The sequence below is a fragment of the Ranitomeya variabilis genome, chromosome 2 (genome assembly GCF_051348905.1).
Source record: "Ranitomeya variabilis isolate aRanVar5 chromosome 2, aRanVar5.hap1, whole genome shotgun sequence".
NCBI lineage: Eukaryota > Metazoa > Chordata > Amphibia > Anura > Dendrobatidae > Ranitomeya > Ranitomeya variabilis.
The window spans coordinates 25,323,177-25,350,501 of NC_135233.1; the positions used below are offsets into that span (position 1 = coordinate 25,323,177).

Genomic DNA, 27,325 nt, shown 5'->3' on the forward strand with positions numbered 1-27,325 from the left:
TAGTTTTTCAACAATAAAAAGGAGAAAGTCTGATAACCCTATCGATCACTCATTAATGTGACGCTTCGGGTCCCTCTAACACATTACTGACCAATGACGGATACAAAATTTGGACCTGTAGTTCCTTCATCCTTGGAATAGCTCATGTGGTATAAAGAATGTGAGAATGACCTGCAGTAAGTTTGGACTTTTTATGATATGGGTGAATGGAAAGTGAATTTTGTGAGAAGGTCTGGGGGTTATAACAAGTCATTCTCACATTATATAAGCAGTATGAGAATAACTTAAAAGTGACGCTTGTCATAATGGCCGATGTATGAGAATGTCTCAGAGGGCACCATGTCATTCTGAGTGCAGCTCCACATAAGTCTTACCGCCCAAGAAATGAACACGTCGGGGCCACGCTTGTTGTTGTGACACAGAACATATGTATCTGAAATGTAAACCAATCCTAACATTTCTCTACGCGGCCGGGTTTTAATCTTCTAGATGCCAATTGTTCATATCCCCTCAACGCCCGTAATACAGGAACCAATAAAAAGGACTAGTTATTATTGCTCTTTCCTCGATACAATCCGATAATATCAGACAGGAGAACACAGAAAATGACTCGTATAATAAATGTCAAATCCAGACAGTAAAAACCAACTAACAAGAAAAAAAAAGGCGAAGACGGGAAAGAAAAACAAATTAAGAGAAAAACTGCGAAAAGCGTGAAGCCAACAGCAGCATCATAAATCCGGGTATTATAATCACCGACCCCCTGAACGACCTACAGGCAGCGGCAGACAAGGTTGGGGGGCTGGGAACGGAGCGGCTTGTTTTCCTCCAGTCACAAGATGATATTATAGCGGCGTTAATGGACGAGATTGAATTGGTAATTGCTGCATTAATGAAATGCCGTCTGCATCTGTTTGCCTGTTATACACACATTAATAAATAACTGATTTGCCAAAGGATAAACTGAAAATTATAACGAAGGATAATTACAGATTGGGTTGCGATAGTTTGTAGCACCTGGGGAAAAAGGCATTTAAGAGCGGTAGATAAAGCTGATTCTGAGACTGGTTTCTATTACTCTTTAAAAGAAACTACAAAGACAAATGTGGCAAGAATGAAACAATGCAATAAAATACAGCATGCGAGTCAAATTTCCGCCAAGTTCACGTTCATGGGACGACATGCGCACGATACAAGTCAGGGGATGGCAAGTTTAGGGCATTATCACACTTTAGTGAAAACTGGATCAAATCCGCATCTGAAAAAGCACATGCGAAACACTTATTTTGCGTGGTTTTTTTTTCTGTGAAGAATCCACCGGCAATTACAGTAACGCAAAACCATTGCAATTTACTCATTACGGGGTTTTTTTCACATTTCCAGGATTGGTACATTTTATCCAATGGTGTAGATCTCAGTCCTGCTAAGACAAATCACTTCCAACAATACAGCCACGAGTCACCCTGAAACAATAAATTAGAGCACAATTTTTTCTTTTTTTTTTTTTAAATAAAAAAATAAAAATATCTAATCACGTGGCACTCTAGCTTCTATCTGACCATGGGTTTCACTTTATGGCTTCTTCTTGGAGTTTTTTCCCCTGACAAAGATGCGAAACATGCAAGTATATTTTTTTATTTAAAAAAAAAAAAAAACCTCTTGCAAACTAATCATCTGATAGTGCTGCTCTACAACCAGTTGTTCTTTAAGGGAAACTTATGACCTTGTGAAAATATTCTTGGAAGTAATCGCTTATGGAACTAACACTGGATGAAATACACGAGAAATAGGATTGAGGATAATCTGAATTCGGCTCTAAAGATTGTAAATGCAGTAAAGTCACATTAACTTATTTTTATTGAGCAGGACATTTCTCTGATCCTGGGAATGGGGATATCTCCAGCACATCCTCAGAAAATGCATAGATTGGAGAAGTGCATGCGCTCGGACATTGATGTGGTTCCCTGTAACAAATGAGGAAATGTGGATAATCAATGTGTCAATGGATATCAGCGTTTACTATTGATTTTGTATCTCTGGTAACAAAAGACCGGGATCGTTATAATGCATTGAACATAATGGACGTCATCTTCATGCAAATAATGTAACGGGGACCGGACTGCACGGAGTTCTAAACCAGTCTGGGATCCTTCTTGATGGCTTCAGGCTGTTCGAGGAGCTGTCCGTCTACTGTAACAGTCATAATACGGTAATGAAGAACATGCGGCGTACAGTCACCAGCTGCGACATATTCTGCTCTAAAATTTCCGTCTCAGAGTTTTGGGGAGAACTGGTGATCATGTTGGTAGAACTGGTCCAAGAAAACGACTGACATTGGTCCTACATACAACACCACCATGGAGAACGCATGGCAATATCCCATAACCGCCATCAAACATAGGATCTGGTGAGGGCTGCAGAATTCACAAAAGAGTAAAAGTCCAAGAAACCTTCTATAAAAGATTCAGGAACTGGAAAGAAAACAACGATTTGTATAGAAAGGTAACGAATGCAAACGATGGAAGATGGAAACTACAACGTCTTAATCCTCCTTTCTTAATTTGACAGAGGTTGATTTTATCTGCAAGTCCCCACACAGTCTGCGTTACTGACCCCGACCACGTGGACGCTGATCTCACTGACAGATATTTCTATAATTGATTCCTAAGGAGCCTCTCACATGATCAGCTCATACATAGCTAATACTTAGAAAAAAACAATAGGGTGAAAGCAAGTGTTCACGAGTCAGTCATTTCTGCAATGCTTCCTGCAACCTGGTCCTTCATTCTATTACCTTTAGTATTAAAGTAATTATATTCTTGTACATAGGAGCAGTATTATAGTAGTTATATTCTTGTACATAGGGGCAGTATTATAGTAGTTATATTCTTGTACATAGGGGCAGTATTATAGTAGTTATAGTTATATTCTTGTACATAGGGGCAGTATTATAGTAGTTATATTCCTGTACATAGGGGCAGTATTATAGTAGTTATATTCTTGCACATAGGGGGCAGTATTATAGTAGTTATATTCTTGTATATAGGAGCAGTATTATAGTAGTTATATTCTTGTACATAGGAGCAGTATTATAGTAGTTATATTCTTGTACATAGGGGCAGTATTATAGTAGTTATATTCTTGTACATAGGAGCAGTATTATAGTAGTTATATTCTTGTACATAGGGGCAGTATTATAGTAGTTATATTCTTGTATATAGGAGCAGTATTATAGTAGTTATATTCTTGTACATAGGGGCAGTATTATAGTAGTTATATTCTTGTACATAGGAGCAGTATTATAGTAGTTATATTCTTGTACATAGGGGGCAGTATTATAGTAGATATATTCTTGTACACAGGGGCAGTATTATAGTAGATATATTCTTGTACACAGGGGCAGTATTATAGTAGATATATTCTTGTACATAGGAGCAGTATTATAGTAGTTATATTCTTGTACATAGGAGCAGTATTATAGTAGTTATATTCTTGTAGATAGGAGCAGTATTATAGTAGTTATATTCTTGTACATAGGAGCAGTATTATAGTAGTTATATTCTTGTAGATAGGAGCAGTATTATAGTAGTTATATTCTTATACATAGGAGCAGTATTATAGTAGTTATATTCTTGTATATAGGAGCAGTATTATAGTAGTTATATTCTTGTACATAGGGGCAGTATTATAGTAGTTATATTCTTGTACATAGGAGCAGTATTATAGTAGTTATATTCTTGTACATAGGGGGCAGTATTATAGTAGATATATTCTTGTACACAGGGGCAGTATTATAGTAGATATATTCTTGTACATAGGAGCAGTATTATAGTAGTTATATTCTTGTACATAGGAGCAGTATTATAGTAGATATATTCTTGTACACGGGCAGTATTATAGTAGCTATATTCTTGTACATAGGAGCAGTATTATAGTAGTTATATTCTTGTACATAGGAGCAGTATTATAGTAGTTATATTCTTGTACACAGGGGCAGTGTTATAGTAGTTATATTCTTGTACATAGGGGCAGTATTATAGTAGTTATATTCTTGTAAATAGGAGCAGTATTATAGTAGTTATATTCTTGTAAATAGGAGCAGTATTATATTAGTTATATTCTTGTACATAGGGGCAGTATTATAGTAGTTATATTCTTGTACATAGGGGCAGTATTATAGTAGTTATAGTTATATTTTTGTACATAGAGGCAGTATTATAGTAGTTATATTCTTGTACATAGGGGCAGTATTATAGTAGTTATATTCTTGTACATAGGAGCAGTATTATAGTAGTTATATTCTTGTTCATAGGAGCAGTATTATAGTAGTAATATTCCTGTACATAGGAGCAGTATTATAGTAGTTATATTCTTGTACATAGGGAGCAGTATTATAGTAGTTATATTCTTGTACATAGGAGCAGTATTATAGTAGTTATATTCTTGCACATAGGAGCAGTATTATAGTAGTTATATTCTTGCACATGGGGGCAGAATTATAGTAGTTATATTCTTGTACATAGGAGCAGTATTACAGTAGTTATAGTCTTGTACATAGGGACAGTATTATAGCAGTTATATTCTTGTATCTAGGAGCAGTATTATAATAGTTTTATTCTTGAACATAGGAGCAGTATTATAGCAGTTATATTCTTGTACATAGGGGGCAGTATTATAGTAGTTATATTCTTGTACATAGAAGCAGTATTATAGCAGTTATATTCTTGTACATAAGGACAGTATTATAGTTGTTATATTCTTGTACATAGGAGCAGTATTATAGTAGTTATAATCTTGTACATAGGGGCAGTATTATAGTAGTTATATTCTTGTACATAGGAGCAGTATTATAGTAGTTATATTCTTGTACATAGGGGCAGTATTATAGTAGTTATATTCTTGTACATAGGATTATATTTACATTTTTGAACATATTATCCGTATTGTCCTTTGATCTGGAGATTCTACACAAAGTCTTGATTTTAATGAATAGTATGTAATGCTTCTTTTTTCCTTAGGGGGCACTGAAGAGGAATTAATCTCCGATTAATGACATCTGATCAGTGGGGTCTCTGTTATCTGCTTATTGTATGGAGACATTTTTTTTTATATCAGAGACTGAAGTCAGTGTAACTGTGCACATTACAAGTCTATTTCTCAACCAAAGCAATGAATGTTTTCTTTTTTCCGCACAACCTGTCCTTTAGTCATCACAAAGTGATGCTCTCAGCTTTTTCTCGTACTTCAGGTGTCAGAAATCGCACGAAGAAGACGACAAGCCGGGGAAAGGCTGAGCGGAGTCCTTGTGTTTTCCAGTACATGTTTGGATAGCACTTGACAACATAATAGTGCTGGCAGGAGCGGAGGGTCCCGGATGGCTCATTCTTCACTTATACATGAACTTTGTATTTACCAAATCTATTTAAAAGACCGCCGCCATCACGGGAAGCTAAAAATACGCAGCTTCAAAGCCGATCTGAGAAATCTTCCCTCCGCCGCTGAAGGTTTGTAGAGATGTTTTACTGGGAAATGTCTCTTCTCTTTACTAAAGAGTCGAACAAATTGTATCCCAAAGACATTGGACGCTTAAGGGGTTTATCTCATATGGACAAGTAACCACATATCTACCGGGACCCCCCCACTTCTCCCATAAACCGGGCTCTGGAATGCCCTGTAAGAACAGAGAGGTGGTGCGCATGCGCCATCTCCAACCGTCCCGTAGACCGTGAATGGAGCATACGCGGCCACCGCTCTCTTCCATTTCAGAACCATGTGGTCAGGATCTGAGGGGTCTGATTATTAGTCAGCAAGTGTGAAAAGGTGAAAACTTGACTAATTGGCACAGCTATTTAAAAAAAAGTACAAATTAAAAAATGGCTGCAATTTTTCTAACTTTTTGTGTTACTCCATATTGCTATCTCTGTAACGGCCCACGGTCAAGTCTGGATTGATCCAATTCGTTTGTAACGTCTATTAAAAAAAAAAAAGATCCCATCGACCAACCAATCAGGACCGGACTAAATCAACTGGCTGAGTAGCCCTGAGACTAGAAGTTTTTATTTTGGTGCCCAACTTTTTGGGTTGTTTTTTTGTGGTCTATAGTTTCCTATCGACCAGCATGTCATGGTCCTTCTGGTTCCATAAGTCTATGTTGAAATATCAGACACTATATATCAGACAATCAGGACAAGACTCATTTTTCAAGCCACAAAGCCAATGAGATTGGAGATTTGCTTTTGTTCCTAACTTTTTGCGTCGCTCTCCACTTATTACGAGTCGTGGTCTACACGAAACATGGAAGCCGATGAGACTAGAATCTGAATCCGGTGCCTAATTTTGGGGTTGTTCTCTTTCGCTGTTTGTTGATTTTCCTCTTGCTAGGCCCACAATGGCCCGATGGGAAAATGACCACAAACATCTACCATTCAGGACTGCACGGTTTGTATAAGCCAGGAAGACAATGCGGCTCGAAAGTGAAACGATGCCCAACATTTTGGATTATTTTCTATAGGATACTAGCAGGTCTTTGGTTACCAATCTTTCTTAAAGAGGATCTGAGGTCAAATGTAGACAGTTTGTTTGCTTTGATATATTCCAATTGATCCCGAGTATTCCATTTGTTGTTTTTTTTAAATCCACCGTACAGTTCCAGATCTATTAACATTTTTAATTGGAGTAAATTCTTATGGTCCTTATTAAGGGGGTGTGGCTCACAGGGTAATTATACAAAGCAATCGTAAGATACGCCCTAGAGGATCCTGTGAGCCACACCCCCATAGTAAAAACCATAAAAATTAGCACTAAAGTAAAAAAGGACCATATCTCTGGAACCATATAGTGGATTCTAAAAAATAAAAAATCGGAATACTCGAGGGATCAGTGGGAATAAAATAACCATTTGACCTAGTGAGAGATCCTCTTTAAACACATCTCTAAAGTGTTAACATGTTACGGTATTACCACTGGCCAATAATGACACCTATAATTTAATAATATCGCCTACACAAATGGACAAATGTGAAAACAGAGGTAACAGAACATCACCCCAAGGATACGGAAATCATACTCAAGACCTTGTAATCTGAAGATCAATGAAATGGAGGACACTTAAAGTGAACCTGCCAGCCGATTCATGCTACCCATTGGCCCCCTGAGAAGTGATCGTGGATGACAATGGGTTGTAATGGCCGTCATCTTACTACTGCTATTACGCCCTGCCTAAGGTATGTGTAAAGGAAAGTCGGTCAGTATTTTGATGACAAATATAATACACTGCAGGTCAGAAGTAGTGTGCAGCATTATAAGAGGGATCCGGCTTACTGAGCCAGATCCCTCTTATAATGCCTTCAAGTTCCCTAGTGAGACAAATAGAAAAAGTAAGAAAAAATAAATAAATAAATATATATATATATATATATATATATATATATATGTGTGTGTGTGTGTGTGTGTGTTCAAGAATCTAAAAGTAAAAAAAATTATAAAAATCTTCAAAAACTTGTTTCAATAATATATAAAAAGGGGGAAAAAGGCGACAAACATGCATTATTAGAAATACAAAGGAAGTTATATGATACAAATGAAGTTATATGAAAAAATGTGTTTTACATTATAAATTCTTTACAATATAAATACACAAAAACAAAAACAAAATACGCACCTCACTGGTATCAATGCGTCCGCAATTACTCGAACTATCCAATTGCCATTAACATTCTTTTAACCGGTAAAAAAAAACACTAGGCCAGAATTGGAGCAATTTCTTGCTCAACCTCTCAAAAAATGGAATAAAAAGTGATGAATAAAATCTCATACACGAAAAAATGGCACATAAAAACTACAATTTGTTCTGTCAAACAGAAGTCCTCACATAAGTCTGAACACAGAAAAATGTAAATGTTATGAGTCTCTGCACTAGTTAAAAAAAAATTCCCCTTCCAAATAAATGTAATAAGAAGCGATCAAATCTTCATATATACCCCAAAATGTAGGGGCAAACAAAAAACAGGCGAAAAATCGCCAAAAACTTGACAAAAAAAAAGGAGAAAATGAATCGGGGCCCTTTGTGTGGTCTATATGAGCTGGTTATTACAGGCCATTAAAGAAAATATTGGAGCGGTTGCTGAAGAGACCTCACAAGTTCTACCAAGTACTTATTAGTCCCAGAAAGTAAGTGCACGGTCACTGAGCATTATGCCGCCATCAATACTTATATAAATCACACAAAACGTGGACGGTTGATGAAAATCTGGTGCGTTGTGTTTTTTATTCACGCCCCTATATCAAAACTTTTCTGTTTTTCCAACTTCCTTTTTTATTATTTTGAGCTGAATTTGACAAAAATGAATTTATTTTATTTTACTTTTATTTTTTTTATTCGCTATTGATTTTATTTCACCAGACAGATGCAATTATGCTGCAAGTGGGAGAATATTACGTAAAGCGTGATAAGACGTCTGTGGAAGAGCAGATAAAGTGCCGCGTGGATGTGATTTTCCAGGTGGGAACAACATGAAAGAGACAAGAGATCACATGGAGAAGTGATGCTTTCGTTTCGCTCCTCTCTTATTCTCGGTTCTGTAAGTGCAGAATATAAAAATATCCAAACCTCGTTCAGCTAAAAGCAAAACTATCCCCCGAAATGACTCTCTTCTTATTTTATTTTTTTGTCTATTCTTTATATTTCCTTTGCATAAAATCAGCTATAAAGGGGAAACTGAAAATGAATTATTTAGTAGTATTTCCACTTATTTTATAAATATACAGTAAAACAGAAACAAAATAGTAAATTCCATCTCTGCATCGTTTTGAAAATTTCTGAGTAAAAACAGGGTTTATATTATGGAGACCACAAAAATTAGACTCTGGTGCCAAATTGAACATATCTGGTGCTCATCTGGGAAAGCAGATCTAGGACTGCCAGTCTATGGTGCCATAACGAAGACATTCTTACATAACTGGTGACAGATTAATAAAGTCTTATGACAGAAATTATTATTTATCAGGATTTAAAGAGTATTTGTCACCAGTTTAAAAGTCACCAGTTTTCACTATCACTTTATTCCTGCCGCTTCCTTGAGTACATCGCTTTTTGTTTTTTTCAAATCCACTATATGGTTCCAGAGATGTGGGCCTTTTTATTTAGTGATAGTTTTATGGCGCTTCCTAAAAGGGGTGTGGCTTGCAGAGAAGCATAAGGATACGCCCCAGAGGAACTTGTGAGCCACGCCTCCTCACTAAAGACTATAAGAATTAGAACTAAACTTTCTATCTTGGCTGATATTAGGGATGCAGGCCTCTCATATGATGAGAGGTTTGGAAAAGTTGGGCTTAATTAGGTTAGAAAAACAAAGGCCTCAGAGCAGAGGAGATCTCAGTTATATGTGTGGTCAGTACAGAGGACGGCTCATGACTTATTCCTTCCAAGGACCATACTAAAGGACCAGGGGGCACTCATTACGGGTGGAAGAAAGGCGATTCCAGGTGCTAAGTAGGACAACACTGTGGATTACACATAATTTAGTGATAAAGACATACAATTGGCAGAGAACTGTTGAGCTTGATGGACAGGTCTTTTCCAACCTACGTAACTGTGTAAACAGAAAGGCTCATATCTCTTGAACCGTCTGGCGGATTTGAAAAAAACAAAAATGTATACACTCCAGGGAGCAACAGGAATTAAATAAGAGCAAAAACTGGACGCTTTTGAATTTGTGACAAATCCCCTTTAAATACCAATAAATAATATTACCAGTTTTGTGAGGATCTCATTATTACACTCGGCACCATAGATTGCCACTCCTATTTTTTTGGCCGAGAACCAAATACATTCAGTTTGGCACCAGAATCTAATTTTTCTAGTATCCATTATGTTAATCTTTTTTTTTTTTCTAAACAAAAAAAAAAATTAGGAGAAATTTCGTAAGCAATGCAGGCACGGAATAAACTAAGACATGGAATTAACTATTTGGATGTTTTATTGTATATTTATAAAATAAATGGAAATGCTACTAAATAATTCATTATCGTTTTTCCATTTATAGCTGCTTTTATGCAATGCAATTATTGATGAAAAATAGACGGAAAAAAGAGAAAGTCTATTTGGGAAATAGTCTTGCATTTAGCTGAATGAGGTCTGATGATGGCCAGAACTGGGTGATAAGGCAAACTCCAAAGCTCATGATAACTGAACACAAAGATTAGTGAAGACTCAGATACACACACCTGTCTTAAAAGGTTTAGGGTGATGATGTCACAGAAGTTTCCCCGGGCTCCCTAAAAAAAAAATGGTGTTGACCACAGCACGAGGTGGTGGAAATAGTGGAAGGGGTCAAAGCCCGGCCCTGGAGCCAAGACAGGAGAGTAACACCTTGTATTATCTAATGCCAAGTCCAGATTGAAGATCATATCTGGAACCAAGATTAATGATGAAATCTTATATATTGAGTCAAGCTTCATGAAGAAACCTGCTACATCTGGTGCCGAGTCTATTCTGAAGGCCATATTTAGAGCCAAGCCCAACGATGAAATCCTTAGATACTAAATGACGAGCCTAACAATGAAACCCAATATAGCTGGTGCCAAATGAAATCCTTGCAAATTTGGTGTCCAAACTAAAGATCATACATGGCACCAAGCCTAATGATGAAATCCTTAGATATTGAGACGAGTTTAATGATGAAACCCATTATATCCAGGACCAAGGCTAACAATGAAATCCTTAGATATCGAATGACGAGCCTAACAATGAAACCCAATATAGCTGGTGCCAAATGAAAGCCTTGCAAATTTGGTGTCCAAACTGAAGATCATACATTGTACTAAGCCTAATGACGAAATATTTAGATATTGAGATGAGTTTAATGATGAAACCCATTATACGTATCCAGGACCAAAGCTAACAATGAAATCCTTAGATACTGAAGGCCGAGTCTAATAATGAAACCCAATATAGCTGGTGCCATGTCTACAAATGAAAGACTTGTATATTTGGTGTGAAGTCCAAATTGAAGATCATATCTGGTACCAAAACTAAAAAAGAAATTCTTAGATATTAAGTTGAGATTAATAATGAAATCCTGAGATATTGAGTCGAGATTAATGATGAAATCCTGAGATACAGAGTCGAGATTAAAGATGAAACCCACCGCATCGGGTGCCAAGTCTAAGTCTAATTTGAAGACCAAATCTGACGCCAAGCAGAAGGGTTATGGCAGCAAGGTGATATCTAGAGCCCGGCTCATAACTGGAACCAAATCTGGTCCAAACCCAAAATGTTGACCTCACTGTCCATCACTTGAGATGACGTAACGGGCGCCAAGTTTTCTTTAAATACCCAAATAGATATTATGAGAGATTTGCAAAGGTGCCGAAGACCCGATAGATATTGGGAGAAGAGATGATTCATAGATTGGTGCCAGGACTGATGATCTCATGGATTAATTATCTGCTGATCTGGACCCCAGGTGTATCAGGTGGGCTGCCATATCTCTGTGGGATACATTGTAACTTGATGAACTTTACACCATTATTACTGGAGGTTCTTATTGGCCGGAGATTCGGCATCACTCATCATCTTGGCAGCACTTCCCTATAGTCCTCTTAACGTTGAGTAACTGCCTGGGCTCGCTAATCACCGACGAAGCCAAATCAGAGGGAGGAAGCCGGCGGATAATGACAGTTTCCTTCTACTATCTGACAACGACCCCCACTGCCGCCTTCCTCCCGATCACATCCCGCCCTCTGATCGCGGGCAACCAGCAAAACACGTTCACTCTGCGAGCGCGGTCGTCTGGTGTTGGCTTAATAAACCTCCTAATTATACCGCGGAGCTGGGGAAGAGGCGGCATCGGCTTCCATGAGCAATTTCAGGGGACCCGGCCAAATGTACATTATTCATCAATTCAGAACCTGCATCCAAGATCTGTCGCTGTTAACTCCTTCACCGCTGCGCAGCCCTGAGCAGAGAGCAGGAATGGCTGCTGATGCATATAATGGAGTCCACGACCCAAAAAAAGGATTAGTCAGCTCGGGTCACTGCCACCATGACGGCACCACGGCAGCAGAAAAGTAAAGGATCCAATCAAAAGTGACACTTACTCAAGGTTTTAAAAGGTAGAACACATAAGAAAAAGTATGTACACCCCTTAGATTAGCCACTTCAGGCACAACGACTGGCGACGACAGTTATGTATACCGCCATATAGTGCAGTCACTGACATTAGCGATCAAAGGGGTCAGTGTAAGGAGCATTCCCATCATTGACATTTATGGCAAATTCTGGTAAAAGAAACAGGATATAAAAACAACAGGGAGATGAAACGCGTCGTGCAGAAACCGTATATTGTCAGTGGAGGCAAACATCAGGACGGGGAACACCATGGCCGGGGTCACCAATACTGCCCCATCATTGGACTCTGGGCAGGACAAACGCATTTCACCAGGTCACATTCTGATGGCGGAGCCATAATACAGCGTTGTGTACAGGGTTTGGTCGGAGGAAGAAATTAGGGATCAGTTGGGGCATTTCATATTGTATGTACTGAGAGAAGATCCACAATCCCATCATGCACTGCAAATCATGGGCTCCAACTCCAGCCCAGGGATCTGCGCAGGGGGATGCGGCCCACAGGGAAACGCAGCCAGCAGGGAGCATGCAGGAAGCCGCGGCCCGCAGGTAGCACACAGGGGGACACGGCCCGCAGGGAGCGTACAGGGGGACACGGCCCGCAGAGAGCGCACAGGGGGACGCAGCCCGCAGGGAGCACGCAGGGGGACGCGGCCCGCAGGGAGCACGCAGGGGGACGCGGCCCGCAGGGAGCACGCAGGGGGACGCGGCCCGCAGGGAGCACGCAGGGAGATGCGGCCTGCAGTGGGACACGACCCGCAGGGAGCACGCAGGGGGACATGGCCCGCAGGGAGCGCACAGGGGGACGCGGCCCGCAGGGAGCGCACAGGGGGACGCGGCCAGCAGGGAGCGCACAGGGGGGACACCGCTCATTGTGTAACATAGAGAACAGCAGAGCAGAATATATATATGCTCATTAGAATACACAGCCGACATCCCCGGACCCTTATACACAATCCCCCCATATTATCTACCAGGCAGCAACATTTGCAAGCAAAGACTCAAAAGCCCATTATCACTCGGGGTACAGGATAATGACACTGACACTGGGGGTACAGGATAATGACACTGACACTGGGGGTACAGGAGAATGACGCTGACACTGGGGGTACAGGATAATGACACTGACACTGGGGGTACAGGATAATGACACTCGGGGTACAGGATAATGACACTGACACTGGGGGTACAGGATAATGTCACTGACACTGGGGGTACATGATAATGACACTGACACTGGGGGTACAGGATAATGACACTGACACTGGGGGTACAGGATAATGACACTGACACTGGGGGTACAGGATAATGACGCTGACACTGGGGTACAGGATAATGACGCTGACACTCGGGGTACAGGATAATGACACTGACACTCGGGGTACAGGATAATGACACTGACACTGGGGGTACAGGATAATGACACTGACACTGGGGGTACAGGAGAATGACGCTGACACTCGGGGTACAGGATAATGACACTGACACTGGGGGTACAGGATAATGACACTGACACTGGGGGTACAGGATAATGACACTGACACTGGGGGTACAGGATAATGACGCTGACACTGGGGTACAGGATAATGACGCTGACACTCGGGGTACAGGATAATGACGCTGACACTCGGGGTGCAGGATAATGACACTGACACTGGGGGTACAGGATAATGACACTGACACTCGGGGTACAGGATAATGACACTGACACTGGGGGTACAGGATAATGACACTGACACTGGGGGTACAGGATAATGACACTGACACTGGGGTACAGGATAATGACACTGACACTGGGGGTACAGGATAATGACACTGACACTGGGGGTACAGGATAATGACACTGGGTGTACAGGATAGTGACACTGACACTCGGGGTACAGGATAATGACACTGGGGGTACAGGATAATGACACTGACACTGGGGGTACAGGATAATGACACTGACACTGGGGTACAGGATAATGACACTGGGGGTACAGGATAATGACACTGACACTGGGAGTACAGGATAATGACTGACACTGGGGGTACAGGATAATGACACTGACACTGGGGTACAGGATAATGACACTGACACTCGGGGTACAGGATAATGACACTGACACTGGGGGTACAGGATAATGACCCTGACACTCGGGGTACAGGATAATGACGCTGACACTCGGGGTACAGGATAATGACACTGACACTGGGGTACAGGATAATGACCCTGACACTGGGGGTACAGGATAATGACAGTGACACTCGGGGTACAGGATAATGACAGTGACACTCGGGGTACAGGATAATGACAGTGACACTCGGGGTACAGGATAATGACACTGACACTGGGGGACAGGATAATGACATTGACACTGGGGGTACAGGATAATGACCCTGACACTGGGGGTACAGGATAATGACAGTGACACTCGGGGTACAGGATAATGACACTGACACTCGGGGTACAGGATAATGACACTGACACTGGGGGTACAGGATAATGACCCTGACACTGGGGGTACAGGATAATGACAGTGACACTCGGGGTACAGGATTATGACAGTGACACTCGGGGTACAGGATAATGACACTGACACTGGGGGACAGGATAATGACACTGACACTCGGGGTACAGGATAATGACACTGACACTGGGGGTACAGGATAATGACACTGACACTGGGGGTACAGGATAATGACACTGACACTGGGGTACAGGATAATGACACTGACACTCGGGGTACAGGATAATGACACTGACACTCGGGGTACAGGATAATGACACTGACACTGGGGGTACAGGATAATGACACTGACACTGGGGGTACAGGATAATGATGCTGACACTCGGGGGACAGGATAATGACACTGACACTCGGGGTACAGGATAATGATGCTGACACTCGGGGGACAGGATAATGACACTGACACTCGGGGTACAGGATAATGACACTGACACTGGGGGTACAGGATAATGACACTGACACTGGGGTACAGGATAATGACACTGACACTGGGGTACAGGATAATGACACTGACACTCGGGGTACAGGATAATGACACTGGGGGTACAGGATAATGACACTGGGGGTACAGGATAGTGACACTGACACTTGGGGTACAGGATAATGACACTGACACTGGGGGTACAGGATAATGATGCTGACACTCGGGGGACAGGATAATGACACTGACACTGGGGGTACAGGATAATGACACTGACACTGGGGGACAGGATAATGACACTGACACTCGGGGTACAGGATAATGACACTGACACTGGGGGTACAGGATAATGATGCTGACACTCGGGGGACAGGATAATGACACTGACACTGGGGGTACAGGATAATGACACTGACACTGGGGGACAGGATAATGACACTGACACTCGGGGTACAGGATAATGACACTGACACTGGGGGTACAGGATAATGACACTGACACTGGGGTACAGGATAATGACACTGACACTGGGGTACAGGATAATGACGCTGACACTCGGGGTACAGGATAATGACACTGGGGGTACAGGATAATGACACTGGGGGTACAGGATAATGACACTGACACTGGGGTACAGGATGATGACACTGACACTTGGGGTACAGGATAATGACACTGGGGGTACAGGATAATGACACTGACACTCGGGGTACAGTATAATGACACTGACACTGGGGGTACAGGATAATGACACTGACACTGGGGGTACAGGATAATAACGCTGACACTCGGGGTACAGGATAATGACGCTGACACTCGGGGTACAGGATAATGACACTGACACTCGGGGTACAGGATAATGACACTGACACTGGGGGTACAGGATAATGACACTGACACTGGGGGTACAGGATAATGACACTGACACTGGGGGTACAGGATAATGACACTGACACTGGGGGACAGGATAATGACACTGACACTCGGGGTACAGGATAATGACACTGACACTGGGGGTACAGGATAATGACACTGACACTGGGGTACAGGATAATGACACTGACACTGGGGTACAGGATAATGACGCTGACACTCGGGGTACAGGATAATGACACTGGGGGTACAGGATAATGACACTGGGGGTACAGGATAGTGACACTGACACTTGGGGTACAGGATAATGACACTGGGGGTACAGGATAATGACACTGACACTCGGGGTACAGTATAATGACACTGACACTGGGGGTACAGGATAATGACACTGACACTGGGGGTACAGGATAATGACACTGACACTTGGGGTACAGGATAATGACACTGGGGGTACAGGATAATGACACTGACACTGGGGTACAGGATAATGACACTGACACTCGGGGTACAGGATAATGACACTGACACTCGGGGTACAGGATAATGACACTGACACTGGGGGTACAGGATAATGACACTGACACTGGGGGTACAGGATAATGATGCTGACACTCGGGGGACAGGATAATGACACTGACACTCGGGGTACAGGATAATGATGCTGACACTCGGGGGACAGGATAATGACACTGACACTCGGGGTACAGGATAATGACACTGACACTGGGGGTACAGGATAATGACACTGACACTGGGGTACAGGATAATGACACTGACACTGGGGTACAGGATAATGACGCTGACACTCGGGGTACAGGATAATGACACTGGGGGTACAGGATAATGACACTGGGGGTACAGGATAGTGACACTGACACTTGGGGTACAGGATAATGACACTGACACTGGGGGTACAGGATAATGACACTGACACTCGGGGTACAGGATAATGACACTGACACTGGGGGTACAGGATAATGACACTGACACTGGGGGTACAGGATAATGATGCTGACACTCGGGGGACAGGATAATGACACTGACACTCGGGGTACAGGATAATGATGCTGACACTCGGGGGACAGGATAATGACACTGACACTGGGGGTACAGGATAATGACACTGACACTGGGGGACAGGATAATGACACTGACACTCGGGGTACAGGATAATGACACTGACACTGGGGGTACAGGATAATGATGCTGACACTCGGGGGACAGGATAATGACACTGACACTGGGGGTACAGGATAATGACACTGACACTGGGGGACAGGATAATGACACTGACACTCGGGGTACAGGATAATGACACTGACACTGGGGGTACAGGATAATGACACTGACACTGGGGTACAGGATAATGACACTGACACTGGGGTACAGGATAATGACGCTGACACTGGGGGTACAGGATAATGACACTGACACTGGGGTACAGGATAATGACACTGACACTGGGGTACAGGATAATGACGCTGACACTCGGGGTACAGGATAATGACACTGGGGGTACAGGATAATGACACTGGGGGTACAGGATAGTGACACTGACACTTGGGGTACAGGATAATGACACTGGGGGTACAGGATAATGACACTGACACTCGGGGTACAGTATAATGACACTGACACTGGGGGTACAGGATAATGATGCTGACACTCGGGGGACAGGATAATGACACTGACACTCGGGGTACAGGATAATGACACTGACACTGGGGGTACAGGATAATGACACTGACACTGGGGGTACAGGATAATGACCCTGACACTGGGGGTACAGGATAATGACGCTGACACTGGGGGTACAGGATAATGACGCTGACACTGGGGGTACAGGATAATGACACTGACACTCGGGGTACAGGATAATGACACTGACACTGGGGGTACAGGATAATGACGCTGACACTGGGGGTACAGGATAATGACACTGACACTGGGGGTACAGGATAATGACCCTGACACTGGGGGTACAGGATAATGACGCTGACACTGGGGGTACAGGATAATGACACTGACACTGGGGGTACAGGATAATGACACTGACACTGGGGGTACAGGATAATGACCCTGACACTGGGGGTACAGGATAATGACACTGACACTGGGGTACAGGATAATGACATTGACACTGGGGGTACAGGATAATGACGCTGACACTGGGGGTACAGGATAATGACGCTGACACTGGGGGTACAGGATAATGACGCTGACACTGGGGGTACAGGATAATGACACTGACACTCGGGGTACAGGATAATGACACTGACACTGGGGGTACAGGATAATGACGCTGACACTGGGGGTACAGGATAATGACGCTGACACTGGGGGTACAGGATAATGACGCTGACACTGGGGGTACAGGATAATGACACTGACACTGGGGGTACAGGATAATGACACTGACACTGGGGGTACAGGATAATGACCCTGACACTGGGGGTACAGGATAATGACACTGACACTGGGGTACAGGATAATGACATTGACACTGGGGGTACAGGATAATGACGCTGACACTGGGGGTACAGGATAATGACGCTGACACTGGGGGTACAGGATAATGACGCTGACACTGGGGGTACAGGATAATGACACTGACACTCGGGGTACAGGATAATGACACTGACACTGGGGGTACAGGATAATGACGCTGACACTGGGGGTACAGGATAATGACGCTGACACTGGGGGTACAGGATAATGACACTGACACTGGGGGTACAGGATAATGACACTGACACTGGGGGTACAGGATAATGACCCTGACACTGGGGGTACAGGATAATGACACTGACACTGGGGTACAGGATAATGACACTGACACTGGGGGTACAGGATAATGACGCTGACACTGGGGGTACAGGATAATGACGCTGACACTGGGGGTACAGGATAATGACGCTGACACTGGGGGTACAGGATAATGACACTGACACTCGGGGTACAGGATAATGACACTGACACTGGGGGTACAGGATAATGACGCTGACACTGGGGGTACAGGATAATGACGCTGACACTGGGGGTACAGGATAATGACACTGACACTGGGGGTACAGGATAATGACACTGACACTGGGGGTACAGGATAATGACACTGACACTGGGGGTACAGGATAATGACACTGACACTGGGGTACAGGATAATGACACTGACACTGGGGGTACAGGATAATGACGCTGACACTGGGGGTACAGGATAATGACGCTGACACTGGGGGTACAGGATAATGACACTGACACTCGGGGTACAGGATAATGACACTGACACTGGGGGTACAGGATAATGACACTGACACTGGGGGTACAGGATAATGACACTGACACTGGGGGTACAGGATAATGACACTGACACTGGGGGTACAGGATAATGACACTGACACTCGGGGTACAGGATAATGACACTGGGGGTACAGGATAATGACACTGACACTGGGGGTACAGGATAATGACCCTGACACTGGGGGTACAGGATAATGACACTGACACTCGGGGTACAGGATAATGACACTGACACTGGGGGTACAGGATAAGGACACTGGGGGTCCCCTCCTATAACAGGTGAGCCCCCCGCACACACACTGGGGGTCCCGTGTGTTTCCCACGTGCTGCTGTGTCACTGGAGGAACTTTCCCGGTCTCCGGTGCCGGCGGAGGATGTGATATCCCCGGGTATGGCGGGCGCAGCCCCCGGACTTTCTGGGATTAGTGGGGTCGGCTCTTACCTTCGTCTGCTCCCCCTCGGCTTCATCTTCTGCCTCTAACTTCCGTCTGCCCCCCAGGAGGAAGATGAGGATGGCGATCCACACCAGTCCGATGAGACTCAGGACCAGCCTGCGCGCCGTGCGCCTCATAGTCTGGGGGGTCATAGGAGCTGCAGCCGCTGCCCCGGAGCCACAGTCCTCCGCATGTGTCCTGTGCACTGTCCGCCGCCGCCGGCCGCGCTCTGCTCTGCGATGTCTCCACCGGCGGAGCCCGGACACCGGAGCAGCAGCGATGCGATCCCGCGCTCAGCACCGGAGACAGCGGCGGAGGGAGAGCAGAGAGGAGCAGCGCGCCCCCTGCTGGCCGACACCTGCCGCTGCAGGACGCGCGGCCCTGCCCTCTGTACACCTGCCCAGGTGAGCGCCGGCCGGGGGCAGAGGGGGCTGCGACATTTACTGCAAGAGCTGAACGGGCGCATCCGCGGAGAGAGCTGGAAAATAAAAATAAAGCTCCAAGTTCAGTGAAATGGTTAAAAAAAAAACCGCATTTCCGCCCAATGTGTATGATATGATGACCCGATTCTCCACATCAGTACGACTACGGCGATACCGAACCATGAGGTTTGTTTTTTACTATTTTTAATTGCTTTAAAAATATTCAGAAATTTGTAAAAAATAAAATTCGCTTTCTGTCTCCATTTTCTCAGACCCCTGACTTATTTCTTATTTTTCTATCAATGTGTGAGGGCGGCTTTCTTTTTTCCATGGTGAGAGGTGTTTTTCTTGGTATCACTGTGGGGCGCAGACAATGTTTTTCGTTCGCATTTTTTTGCTGCAATGACTAAAAAAACTAAATTCTGGTGTCTGGATTTTTTTTTCTTTTATACAACGTTTACTGATTGGGTTAATTTTATATTTTGATAAATCAAATGTTTATGGATGCTGAGATATTAATTTTTTTTCTTTAATATTTAAATGTTTTTATTTGTATCCTCAGAAAAGACGACAATTCACATTTTTATTATTTATTATTAATTATTATTTTTTGTATTATTTTAATGTTTAATTTTATTATTATTTTCTTTTCACTTTTTTCCTAGCGCCCTTAGAGGACTTGAACCTGCGATAATGTAATTACGTCTTCTATGTGCAGCAATAGCGTATAAAGAATAGCCGGCTCCTCCGATGCCCGGTTGGTCGCTCCTCCGATGCCCGGTTGGTCGCTCCTCCGATGCCCGGTTGGTCGCTCCTCCGATGCCCGGTTGGTCGCTCCTCCGATGCCCGGTTGGTCGCTCCTCCGATGCCCGGTTGGTCGCTCCTCCGATGCCCGGTTGGTAGCTCCTCCGATGCCCGGTTGGTCGCTCCTCCGATGCCCGGTTGGTAGCTCCTCCGATGCCCGGTTGGTCGCTCCTCCGATGCCCGGTTGGTCGCTCCTCCGATGCCCGGTTGGTAGCTCCTCCGATGCCCGGTTGGTCGCTCCTCCGATGCCCGGTTGGTCGCTCCTCCGATGCCCGGTTGGTCGCTCCTCCGATGCCCGGTTGGTCGCTCCTCCGATGCCCGGTTGGTAGCTCCTCCGATGCCTGGTTGGTAGCTCCTCCGATGCCCGGTTGGTCGCTCCTCCGATGCCCGGTTGGTCGCTCCTCCGATGCCCAGTTGGTCGCTCCTCCGATGCCCAGTTGGTCGCTCCTCCGATGTCCGGTTGGTCGCTCCTCCGATGTCCGGTTGGTCGCTCCACCAAAGCCCGGTTGGTCGCTCCTCCGATGCCCGGTTGGTCGCTCCTTCAATGCCCAGTTGGTCACTCCTCCGATGCCCGGTTAGTCGCTCCGATGCCCGGTTGGTCGCTCCTCCGATGCCCCGTTGGTCGCTCCTTTGATGCCCAGTTTGTTGCTGCTCTGGTGCCCAGTTGGTCACTCTTCCACTGTCCGGTTTGTCGCCGCTCTGGTGCCCGTTTTTGTTGCTGCTCCGGTGCCCAGTTTCTCACTGCTCTGGTGCCCAGTTTTTCGCTGCTCTGGTGCCTGTTTTTTGTTAACGCTCTGGTGCCCAGTTTGTCGCTGCTTTGGTGCCCGGTTTGTCACCATTCTGGTGCCCAGTTTGTAGCTGGGCATCGCAGGACAAATCACGACAGGAACTTCAGATGACCCTCAGCTGTCTCTGCAGCTCACCGCCTGCCTGTGCTTGCAGCACGTAAATGTCAGTGATTGTCAGCTGCATTTAAGAGGTTAACATCAGTGATCGATGGCAGCTGTGATCGCTGCTGTTAAAAGCGGGTGTCATTTATGTAGTACAGCCCTCACCTGCCCCGTGTGGAGCAGCTCCTGAGCCCGCGCCAAATACCGTGCCATACTGCATGACATAATAGTACATCATGGTGTATTAAGGGATTATTTGATTAATCATCAAGATCCGCTGCTGCTGGCAGCTCCTGTGTAATCATCGACCAATGACATGCTCAATGTGCACAATCGGAGGAGCTGCAGCCATGGTGGAAGACTCAGGCCATGCAAGCTGCGCACAGAATACTGAGACCACCACCCACTGCAGCACTATTGAGACTACCACTCATGGAGTACTGAGACCACCGCCTGCTGCAGTACTGAGACCACCACCCAACTGCAGCACTATTGAGACTACCACTCATGGAGTACTGAGACCACCGCCTGCTGCAGTACTGAGACCACCACCCAACTGCAGCACTATGAGACTACCACTCTCTACAGTACTGAGACCACCGCCTGCTGCAGTACTGAGGCTACCACTCTGTGCAGTACTGAGACCACCACTCTCCACAGTACTGAGACCACCACCCACACCAGTACTGAGACCACCACCACTCTACAGTACTGAGACCTCCACCCACACCAGTACTGAAACCACCACTCTCTACAGTACTGAGACCACCACCCACACCAGTACTGAGACCACCGCCCACACCAGTACTGAGACCACCACTCTCTACAGTACTGAGACCACCACCCACTCCAGTACTGAGACCACCACCACTCCACAGTACTGAGACCACCACCACTCCACAGTACTGAGACCACCACCCACACCAGTACTGAGACCACCACTCTCTACAGTACTGAGACCACCACCCACACCAGTACTGGGACCACCACCACTCTACAGTACTGAGACCTCCACCCACACCAGTACTGAGACCACCACCACTCTACAGTACTGAGACCACCGCCCACACCAGTACTGAGATCACCACTCTCTACAGTACTGAGACCACCACCCACACCAGTACTGAGACCACCACTCTCTACAGTACTGAGACCACCACCCACACCAGTACCGAGACCACCACCACTCTACAGTACTGAGACCACCACCAACACCAATACTGAGACCACCACGATCTACAGCACTGAGACCACCACCCAAACCAGTACTGAGACCACCATTCTCTATAGTACTGAGACCACCACCCACACCAGTACTGAGACCACCACTCTCTACAGTACTGAGACCACCACCCACACCAGTACCGAGACCACCACCACTCTACAGTACTGAGACCAACACCAGTAATGAGACCACCACGATCTACAGTACTGAGACCACCACCCAAACCAGTACTGAGACCACCACTCTCTACAGTACTGAGACCACCACCCACACCAGTACTGAGACCACCACCACTCTACAGTACTGAGACCACCACCCACACCAGTACTGAGACCACCACTCTCTACAGTACTGAGACCACCACCCACACCAGTACTGAGACCACCACCACTCTACAGTACTGAGACCACCACCCACACCAGTACTGAGACCACCACCACTCTACAGTACTGAGACCACCACCCACACCAGTACTGAGACCACCACTCTCTATAGTACTGAGACCACCACCCACACCAGTACTGAGACCACCACCACTCTACAGTACTGAGACCACCACCCACACCAGTACTGAGACCACCACCACTCTACAGTACTGAGACCACCACCCACACCAGTACTGAGACCACCACCACTCTACAGTACTGAGACCACCACCCACACCGGTACTGAGACCACCACCACTCTACAGTACTGAGACCACCACCCACACCAGTACTGAGACCACCACTCTCTACAGTACTGAGACCATCACTCTCTACAGTACTGAGACCACCACTCTCTACAGTACTGAGACCACCGCCCAGTGCAGTACAGACTCCAGCACGGCTGCAGTTATGGGTGAGGGGTCAGTAGGTGACATCCTGGCTGTCAGAGGTGACTGATGTCTTTAATCATGTCTGAGACGTGTAGTGCGGGGAGAGGATTTATACCTCCCACATCTCTGATTCTTGGGATTAGAGAGAATATATTTAAGCCAGAGATGATTAGATCTGAAGAGCGGACATGTCACCTTCCCTGCATTCACCAGCGGACCCCATCACGGTGCAGGAGGAAGAACGCGATGCACTGTATGATGTAGCAGAGCTGAAATTCTTCATCAATTCCTCATGTTGCGATCTCTGGGGTCTGCTCGTTGTTTTTTGTTTAGTTTTTAATGTTTTTTTTCGCCTGTTTTTCTTTTGTGCAGAATTATTTTTTAGGTCTTTTTTTGTTTTTGTTGTATTTTTCTGTTCGCGATTATGGCATTATGGGCGCACTTTTATTTTTCAGATGTTTGCTGTCGACGCATCAATTGTGACAAATTTTTTGTACAAATGTTCTCCAGTCGCTGCCTGATTTTTTATTTTGTAACATTTTAGGGAGATGAGGGAATGCGACCTTTAGCGCTAAAAATAAGCAAAAAGGTTGCAGACAAATGATCTGCATGCGCCATTTCGAAAAATTTGCCAAAAAACACGTCAGCGAATGCCATAAAACAAAAAAGAAAAGGGAGCTAAAAAAGACCATAAATGATGAATCGCCCCAAATTACTGCGGGGGTGGGAAGGGCAGGAATGAAATACATTTGCGCAAACATTTAGTGACTGTTTAAAAAGTTAATAAATCGCCAATTGTCAGTAAACATCTGAAAGACAAAAACCACATCCATAAGGGCGAACATAAAAAAGAACAGGCGAACATATAAAGTAGAGTACAATAAAGCGCATATTAAAACAACAATCTGATAGAGCTGAACAGAAGACTGAAAACACCAAAACTAGACACAAGAAGGAGCAAATGCAAAAACTGAATCAGACTCATTACCCTTGGGAGGCAAAAAAATCATCAACCTGCGTCTCACAGATGCCACCAAGTATTAGGTGCAAAAATCAGCAACAAAAACCACAACAGAACAAAGAAAGAAGACTGAAAATAACCTGCAAATCAGACTCAATTTACCTGTCAGGTTCTTAACACCTAATGTATTCAAGAAACTAGGTACAGCCGGTATAACCTGGGCATCTCCTGTATATAATTATATATGTACAGCCGGTATAACCTGGGCATCTCCTGTATATAATTATATATGTACAGCTGGTATAACCTGGGCATCTCCTGCATATAATTATATATGTACAGCTGGTATAACCTGGGCATCTTCTGCATATAAATATATATGTACAGCTGGTATAACCTGGGCATCTCCTGTATATAATTATATATGTACGGCCGGTATAACCTGGGCATCTCCTGTATATAATTATATATGTACAGCTGGTATAACCTGGGCATCTCCTGTATATACTTATATATCTACAGCTGGTATAACCTGGGCATCTCCTGTATATGATTATATATGTACAGCCGGTATAACCTGGGCATCTCCTGTATATAATTATACATGTACAGCCGGTATAACCTGGGAATCTCCTGTATATAATTATATATGTACAGCTGGTATAACCTAGGCATCTCCTGTATATACTTATATATCTACAGCTGGTATAACCTGGGCATCTCCTGTATATGATTATATATGTACAGCCGGTATAACCTGGGCATCTCCTGTATATAATTATACAGCTGGTATAATCGGGGAATCTTCTGTATATAATTATATATGTACAGCTGGTATAACCTGGGCATCTCCTGTATATACTTATATATCTACAGCTGGTATAACCTGGGCATCTCCTGTATATGATTATATATGTACAGCCGGTATAACCTGGGCATCTCCTGTATATAATTATATTGTACAGCTGGTATAACCTGGGCATCTCCTGTATATAATTATATATATGTACAGCTGGTATTACCTGGGTATCTCCTGTATATAATTATATATGTACAGCCGGTATAACCTGGGCATCTTCTGCATATAAATATATATGTACAGCTGGTATAACCTGGGCATCTTCTGCATATAATTATATATGTACAGCTGGTATAACCTGGGCATCTCCTGTATATAATTATATATGAACAGCTGGTATAACCTGGGCATCTCCTGTATATAATTATATACACTCACCGGCCACTTTATTAGGTACACCATGCTAGTAACGGGTTGGACCCCCTTTTGCCTTCAGAACTGCCTCAATTCTTCGTGGCATAGATTCAACAAGGTGCTGGAAGCATTCCTCAGAGATTTTGGTCCATATTGACATGATGGCATCACACAGTTGCCGCAGATTTGTCGGCTGCACATCCCAAAGATGCTCCATACAAGGCAGGATGGATCCATGCTTTCATGTTGTTTACGCCAAATTCTGACCCTACCATCCGAATGTCGCAGCAGAAATCGAGACTCATCAGACCAAGCAACGTTTTTCCAATCTTCTACTGTCCAATTTCGATGAGCTTGTACAAATTGTAGCCTCAGTTTCCTGTTCTTAGCTGAAAGGAGTGGTACCCGGTGTGGTCTTCTGCTGCTGTAGCCCATCTGCCTCAAAGTTCGACGCACTGTGCGTTCAGAGATGCTCTTAGGCCTACCTTGGTTGTAACGGGTGGCGATTTGAGTCACTGTTGCCTTTCTATCAGCTCGAACCAGTCTGCCCATTCTCCTCTGACCTCTGGCATCAACAAGGCATTTCCGCCCACAGAACTGCCGCTCACTGGATTTTTTTTCTTTTTCGGACCATTCTCTGTAAACCCTAGAGATGGTTGTGCGTGAAAATCCCAGTAGATCAGCAGTTTCTGAAATACTCAGACCAGCCCTTCTGGCACCAACAACCATGCCACGTTCAAAGGCACTCAGATCACCTTTCTTCCCCATACTGATGCTCGGTTTGAACTGCAGGAGATTGTCTTGACCATGTCTACATGCCTAAATGCACTGAGTTGCCGCCATGTGATTGGCTGATTAGAAATTAAGTGTTAACAAGAAGTTGGACAGGTGTACCTAATAAAGTGGCCGGTGAGTGTATGTACAGCTGGTATAACCTGGGCATCTCCTGTATATAATTATATATGTACAGCTGGTATAACCTGGGCATCTCCTGTATATAATTATATATGTACAGCTGGTATAACCTGGGTATCTCCTATATATAATTATATATGTACAGCTGGTATAACCTGGGTATCTCCTGTATATAATTATGTATGTGCAGCTGCTATAACCTGGGTATGTGATGTATTATACAGTTGTATGAAAAGTTTTTGCCACCTTCCTGATTTCCTATTCTTTTACATGTTTGTCACACTGTATTTTTCGGAGTATAACATGCACTTTTTTCCTCCAAAAATGTGGAGGAAAATGGGGGGTGCATCTTATTGGTCTGTATGTACTTGCTCTGGCCATGAATAGGGAAGTGGGGGAGCGGCAGCGGCCAA

At 44.5% G+C, this 27,325-nt stretch overlaps 1 protein-coding gene across 1 annotated transcript in view; it reads right to left on the reverse strand.

Annotated features, from left to right (window-relative positions):
• The window catches only part of GALNT14 (polypeptide N-acetylgalactosaminyltransferase 14), a 460,225-nt gene extending 440,257 nt beyond the window's left edge, over positions 1–19,968 (reverse strand). Inside the window, exon 1 of the mRNA XM_077282130.1 lies at positions 19,674–19,968. Coding sequence (XP_077138245.1) covers positions 19,674–19,817 — 144 coding nt within the window. The 5' untranslated portion in view covers positions 19,818–19,968. The remainder of the gene's footprint in view (positions 1–19,673) is intronic.
• Positions 19,969–27,325: the final 7,357 nt, after the last annotated feature.